The sequence below is a fragment of the Eucyclogobius newberryi genome, unplaced genomic scaffold (genome assembly GCF_026437365.1).
Source record: "Eucyclogobius newberryi isolate DKJ021-1_F unplaced genomic scaffold, fEucNew1.0.hap1 SCAF_5, whole genome shotgun sequence".
NCBI classification, from domain to species: Eukaryota; Metazoa; Chordata; class Actinopteri; order Gobiiformes; family Gobiidae; genus Eucyclogobius; species Eucyclogobius newberryi.
The window spans coordinates 5,525,230-5,533,216 of NW_027316167.1; the positions used below are offsets into that span (position 1 = coordinate 5,525,230).

General features: G+C 48.1%; 1 protein-coding gene across 1 annotated transcript; it reads right to left on the reverse strand.

Annotated features, from left to right (window-relative positions):
* Positions 1–2,731: 2,731 nt before the first annotated feature.
* On the reverse strand, positions 2,732–3,021 carry LOC140381712 (cortexin domain-containing 1 protein). The gene has a single exon (XM_072465834.1). The coding sequence runs from the start codon at positions 2,994–2,996 to the stop codon at positions 2,805–2,807; it is 192 nt and encodes a 63-aa protein (XP_072321935.1). The 5' UTR covers positions 2,997–3,021; the 3' UTR covers positions 2,732–2,804.
* Positions 3,022–7,987: the final 4,966 nt, after the last annotated feature.

The window sequence follows — 7,987 nt, forward strand, 5'->3', positions numbered from 1 at the left end:
TCACGCCCTCTCACGCGCTCTCACATACCCTCACACGCTCTCACATGCCCTCACACGCGCCCTCACGCGCCCTCACGCGCTCTCACGCGCTCTCACGCGCTCTCACGTGCCCTCTCGCGCCCTCACGCGCTCTCACGCGCTCTCACGTGCCCTCACGCGCTCTCACACACGCCCTCACACGCGGCCTCACGCGGCCTCACACGTCCTCACACGTGCTCTCACATGCCCTCACGCGCCCTCACGCGCCCTCACGCGCTCTCACGTGCCCTCACGCGCCCTCACGCGCTCTCACGTGCCCTCACGCGCTCTCACACACGCCCTCACACGCGGCCTCACGCGGCCTCACACGTCCTCACACGTGCTTTCACATGCCCTCACGCGCCCTCACGCGCTCTCACGCGCTCTCACGCGCTCTCACGTGCCCTCACGCGCCCTCACGCGCTCTCACGCGCTCTCACGTGCCCTCACGCGCTCTCACGTGCCCTCACGCGCTCTCACGCTCCCTCACGCGCCCTCACGCGCCCTCACGCGCCCTCGCGCACTCTCACACGGCCTCACACGGCCTCACGCGCTCTCACACACCCTCATGCGGCCTCACGCACTGTCACACGCACTCTCACACGCCCTCACGCCCTCACACACGCTCTCACACGCCCTCACACGCTCTCACACGCCCTCACGCACTCTCACACGCCCTCACGCCCTCACACACGCTCTCACACGCCCTCACACGCTCTCACACGCCCTCACACACGCTCTCACACGCCCTCACACGCTCTCACACGCCCTCACACGCCCTCACACGCTCTCACACGCCCTCACACGTCCTCACACGCTCTCACACGCCCTCACGCACTCTCACACGCTCTCACACGCCCTCACACGCTCTCACACGCTCTCACACGCCCTCACACGCTCACACACGCTCTCACACGCCCTCACACGCCCTCACACGCTCTCACGCACTCTCACACACGCCCTCACACACTCACACACGCTCACACACGCCCTCACACGCCCTCACACGCTCTCACACGCCCTCACACGCCCTCACACGCTCTCACACGCCCTCACACACGCTCTCACACGCCCTCACACGCTCTCACACGCCCTCACACGCCCTCACACGCTCACACACGCTCTCACACGCCCTCACACGCCCTCAATCGCCCTCATACACTCTGCTGGAATCACGCACAGTCGCAGTCATCGGTGACAGGATTGGCTTTATTGTTCATCTTCACATTTGTCACATAACAGGCATTGTTCTCTTAAATCATAACCATAAGCTCTTGTGCTACAACAACCTTCTGTGAGTTAGCATAGGCACTTCAGAACGTGCAAATCACACTCGATACTCGATAAAGCTTTACAGTTTTACCATGGACTCCTTCATTCTCCTCAAATGGATTTAGAACCATGAAATTACAACTCGATTCATAAATTAGTGATGATAAACTGAATATCCTCTACATCCTCGTGATCTAGTTCATAGCGCTTTAGGTCTCGATGCATGTGCTGCGTTGTGATACATCTTTAGTCCACAGAGGAGGTAAAGGGACTCTGCGTCGCGGCTTGTGCTGCGTTCTGGAGGAATGTGTGTTTGTGCCAGACTCGTGGATCCCAGGAGGTTTCTCACACCTTCATCTATGGCTTCTGGGACCAGAGCTTTCCTCTCCACCACGTTCAGCCTCGGGGCGAACGCCATGGCAACGTGTAAACATTAGAGAAGGCGACAGTTCCGGGTCATGAAGCTTCTGCCAGAGGAAGCGTTTCAGGACCAAAGTGACCTGGTTCTTTATCTCGGGATTCCTAAAGATTACATTTTCTGCTTTTTTTTTAAATGACATTTTCACACTTGAATAATTCTGCATTTTCAACAGGAGCAGTCCAGGTGCTGCTCCTCCCAGGTGGAGGCGGGGTCAGTCGTCCAGGTGCTGCTCCTCCCAGGTGGAGGCGGGGTCAGTCGTCCAGGTGCTGCTCCTACCAGGTGGAGGCGGGGTCAGTCGTCCAGGTGCTGCTCCTCCCAGGTGGAGGCGGTGTCAGTCGTCCAGGTGCTGCTCCTACCAGGTGGAGGCGGGGTCAGTCGTCCAGGTGCTGCTCCTCCCAGGTGGAGGCGGGGTCAGTCGTCCAGGTGCTGCTCCTCCCAGGTGGAGGCGGGGTCAGTCGTCCAGGTGCTGCTCCTCCCAGGTGGAGGCGGGGTCAGTCGTCCAGGTGCTGCTCCTCCCAGGTGGAGGCGGGGTCAGTCGTCCAGGTGCTGCTCCTCCCAGGTGGAGGCGGGGTCAGTCGTCCAGGTGCTGCTCCTCCCAGGTGGAGGCGGGGTCAGTCGTCCAGGTGCTGCTCCTCCCAGGTGGAGGCGGGGTCAGTCGTCCAGGTGCTGCTCCTCCCAGGTGGAGGCGGGGTCAGTCGTCCAGGTGCTGCTCCTCCCAGGTGGAGGCGGGGTCAGTCGTCCAGGTGCTGCTCCTCCCAGGTGTGGAGGCGGGGTCAGTCGTCCAGGTGCTGCTCCTCCCAGGTGGAGGCGGGGTCAGTCGTCCAGGTGCTGCTCCTCCCAGGTGGAGGCGGGGTCAGTCGTCCAGGTGCTGCTCCTCCCAGGTGGAGGCGGGGTCAGTCGTCCAGGTGCTGCTCCTCCCAGGTGGAGGCGGGGTCAGTCGTCCAGGTGCTGCTCCTCCCAGGTGGAGGCGGGGTCAGTCGTCCAGGTGCTGCTCCTCCCAGGTGGAGGCGGTGTCAGTCGTCCAGGTGCTGCTCCTCCCAGGTGGAGGCGGGGTCAGTCGTCCAGGTGCTGCTCCTCCCAGGTGGAGGCGGTGTCAGTCGTCCAGGTGCTGCTCCTCCCAGGTGGAGGTGGGGATGGCGCTGTAAGGATCCACGATGACCTTGGCACAGCGGATGATCATGGCGACCAGCAGCAGGCAGAGGAAGCCGATGCAGGCCAGAGTCAGACCCTGATCCACGTCCAGGACATCGGGTTCCGAGGTGCTGCCCACTTCCATCACCTCCATGAGCGCTGCCACGGCCCCCCGCTCGGCCCCCCGCTCGGCCGCCATGCCGCCGCCCTGCCGGGACACACACCAAAGGCACTTTAGTGAGTGTGTTAAACATGGACACTGTGCAGCGCTGCAGAATGTGTCTCACTGAAGCCACGCAACATTAGCCCCGCAGCGCTCGCTAGTTTTCCATCTCAGAAGTAGAGATGCTATCAGTGTTTCAGGGGAAGTGGGAGCAAATATTCTGAGTAACTGTATTCTGGAACAGTTACTCTTTCATTCATGGTGTTCAGTTCAGTCACTTTCCTAAAATCAAAGGAAATGTGGTGTTTGATCACACAATGTCAGCTTTAAACGAGTAACAAAAGAAGAACACGCCCTCTTGTGGTGAGCAGGAGGAAAAACCCAACAAACGACGACAAGCAGCTGAGTTTGGACCAAAGTTTAATGAATACGTTCTTTGTATATTCATGTATATTTGTGTATATTTGTGTTTATTTGTGTATATTTGTGTATATTCGTGTATATTCGTGTATATTCGTTTATTGGTGCATGAGCTTTTCTGCTTCTGCAGCGATAAAGTGCAAAGAGCTCTGAGCGTCTTTCATGATCAACCAGAACGAACCATCGAGTTCTGACACTATCTGACCTCAACTCAACCTGAAAGTATTCTAAGTATTCAGTTTTACTTTCATGGTCAGGACTTAGATGGAGTACTTTGTTCTGAGCACTCAAGCTGACCAGGAGTGACCAGGAGTGACCGGGAGTGACCAGGAGTGACCAGGAGTGACCAGGAGTGACCAGGAGGGACCAGGAGTTTAAGCCCCGCCCCGTGCCACTCTCACTGACCAAATGTTGACCAGAACAAGAGGAGATACTACTCAATACGACACATAAGTATTTTCCACCATCAACATTGATTTTGAGTTTGAGACAGAGTCGATCCATAACGGTCGAGTCCATAATGATTCCACGAGCAGAGACCGTCGCCGTGGTGATCAATGGTAACGCCCACTGAAAGGACATTTAATTAAAGTGATGAACGATCAGAGACGAGCTGAGTTTATCTGGAATTACACACCGACTTCACTTAAACAAGCACAGTACACGTATAACAGTACACAGTACACGTATAACAGTACACAGTACACGTATAACAGTACACAGTACACGTATAACAGTACACTGTACACGTATAACAGTACACAGTACACGTATAACAGTACACGTATAACAGTACACTGTACACGTATAACAGTACACTGTACACGTATAACAGGACGCAGTACACGTATAACAGTACACGTATAACAGTACACAGTACACGTATAACAGTACACGTATAACAGTACACAGTACACGTATAACAGTACACAGTACACGTATAACAGTACACAGTACACGTATAACAGTACACGTATAACAGTACACAGTACACGTATAACAGTACACTGTACACGTATAACAGTACACAGTACACGTATAACAGTACACGTATAACAGTACACTGTACACGTATAACAGTACACTGTACACGTATAACAGGACGCAGTACACGTATAACAGTACACGTATAACAGTACACTGTACACGTATAACAGTACACGTATAACAGTACACAGTACACGTATAACAGTACACAGTACACGTATAACAGTACACAGTACACGTATAACAGTACACGTATAACAGTACACTGTACACGTATAACAGTACACTGTACACGTATAACAGGACGCAGTACACGTATAACAGTACACGTATAACAGTACACAGTACACGTATAACAGTACACGTATAACAGTACACAGTACACGTATAACAGTACACTGTACGCGTATAACAGTACACTGTACACATATAACAGTACACAGTACACGTATAACAGTACACGTATAACAGTACACTGTACACGTATAACAGTACACGTATAACAGTACACAGTACACATATAACAGGACGCAGTACACGTATAACAGTACACGTATAACAGTACACAGTACACGTATAACAGTACACGTATAACAGTACACAGTACACGTATAACAGTACACAGTACACGTATAACAGTACACTGTACACGTATAACAGTACACAGTACACGTATAACAGTACACTGTACACGTATAACAGTACACGTATAACAGTACACAGTACACGTATACACGTATAACAGTACACAGTACACGTATAACAGTACACAGTACACGTATAACAGTACACAGTACACGTATAACAGTACACTGTACACGTATAACAGTACACTGTACACGTATAACAGTACACAGTACACGTATAACAGTACACTGTACATGTATAACAGTACACAGTACACGTATAACAGTACACAGTACACGTATAACAGTACACTGTACACGTATAACAGTACACGTATAACAGTACACAGTACACGTATAACAGTACACTGTACACGTATAACAGTACACAGTACACGTATAACAGTACACGTATAACAGTACACAGTACACGTATAACAGTACACAGTACACGTATAACAGTACACTGTACACGTATAACAGTACACTGTACATGTATAACAGTACACTGTACGCGTATAACAGTACACTGTACACGTATAACAGTACACAGTACACGTATAACAGTACACGTATAACAGTACACTGTACACGTATAACAGTACACAGTACACGTATAACAGGACGCAGTACACGTATAACAGTACACGTATAACAGTACACAGTACACGTATAACAGTACACGTATAACAGTACACAGTACACGTATAACAGTACACTGTACGCGTATAACAGTACACTGTACACATATAACAGTACACAGTACACGTATAACAGTACACGTATAACAGTACACTGTACACGTATAACAGTACACGTATAACAGTACACAGTACACATATAACAGGACGCAGTACACGTATAACAGTACACGTATAACAGTACACAGTACACGTATAACAGTACACAGTACACGTATAACAGTACACTGTACACGTATAACAGTACACAGTACACGTATAACAGTACACTGTACACGTATAACAGTACACGTATAACAGTACACAGTACACGTATACACGTATAACAGTACACAGTACACGTATAACAGTACACAGTACACGTATAACAGTACACAGTACACGTATAACAGTACACTGTACACGTATAACAGTACACTGTACACGTATAACAGTACACAGTACACGTATAACAGTACACTGTACACGTATAACAGTACACAGTACACGTATAACAGTACACAGTACACGTATAACAGTACACTGTACACGTATAACAGTACACGTATAACAGTACACAGTACACGTATAACAGTACACAGTACACGTATAACAGTACACTGTACACGTATAACAGTACACAGTACACGTATAACAGTACACGTATAACAGTACACAGTACACGTATAACAGTACACAGTACACGTATAACAGTACACTGTACATGTATAACAGTACACTGTACACGTATAACAGTACACAGTACACGTATAACAGTACACAGTACACGTATAACAGTACACTGTACACGTATAACAGTACACAGTACACGTATAACAGTAAACGTATAACAGTACACAGTACATGTATAACGGTTCACAGTACACGTATAACAGTACACGTACAACACTACACAGTACACGTATAACAGTACACAGTACACGTATAACAGTACACTGTACACGTATAACAGTACACTGTACACATATAACAGTGCACAGTACACGTATAACAGTACACGTATAACAGTACACAGTACACGTATAACAGTACACGTATAACAGTACACAGTACACGTATAACAGTACATTGTACACGTATAACAGTACACTGTACACGTATAACAGTACACAGTACACGTATAACAGTACACAGTACACGTAGAACAGTACACAGTACACGTATAACAGTACACAGTACACGTATAACGGTACACAGTACACGTATAACAGTACACGTATAACAGTACACAGTACACGTATAACAGTACACTGTACACGTATAACAGTACACAGTACACGTATAACAGTACACTGTACGCGTATAACAGTACACAGTACACGTATAACAGTACACAGTACGCGTATAACAGTACACTGTACGCGTATAACAGTACACTGTACACGTATAACAGTACACAGTACACGTATAACAGTACACGTATAACAGTACACAGTACACGTATAACAGTACACTGTACACGTATAACAGTACACTGTACACGTATAACAGTACACAGTACACGTATAACAGTACACAGTACACAGTACACGTATAACAGTACACGTATAACAGTACACAGTACACGTATAACAGTACACAGTACACGTATAACAGTACACGTATAACAGTACACTGTACACGTATAACAGTACACAGTACACGTATAACAGTACACTGTACGCGTATAACAGTACACTGTACACGTATAACAGTACACAGTACACGTATAACAGTACACGTATAACAGTACACTGTACACGTATAACAGTACACAGTACACGTATAACAGTACACTGTACACGTATAACAGTACACAGTACACGTATAACAGTACACAGTACACGTATAACAGTACACGTATAACAGTACACAGTACACGTATAACAGTACACAGTACACGTATAACAGTACACAGTACACGTATAACAGTACACAGTATAACAGTACACAGTACACGTATAACAGTACACAGTAAACGTATAACAGTACACGTATAACAGTACACAGTACACGTATAACAGTACACAGTACACGTATAACAGTACAGTATAACAGTACACAGTACACGTATAACAGTACACAGTACACGTATAACAGTACACAGTACACGTATAACAGTACACGTATAACAGTATACAGTACACATACAACAGTACACAGTACACGTATAACAGTACACAGTACACGTATAACAGTACACGTATAACAGTACACGTATAACAAGTACACGTATAACAGTACACGTATAACAGTACTCGTATAACAG

Coding starts and splice junctions, on each gene's coding strand:
- LOC140381712 (XM_072465834.1), bottom strand. CDS start 2,996: ATGGAGGTGATGGAAGTGGGCAGCACCTCGGAACCCGATGTCCTGGAC.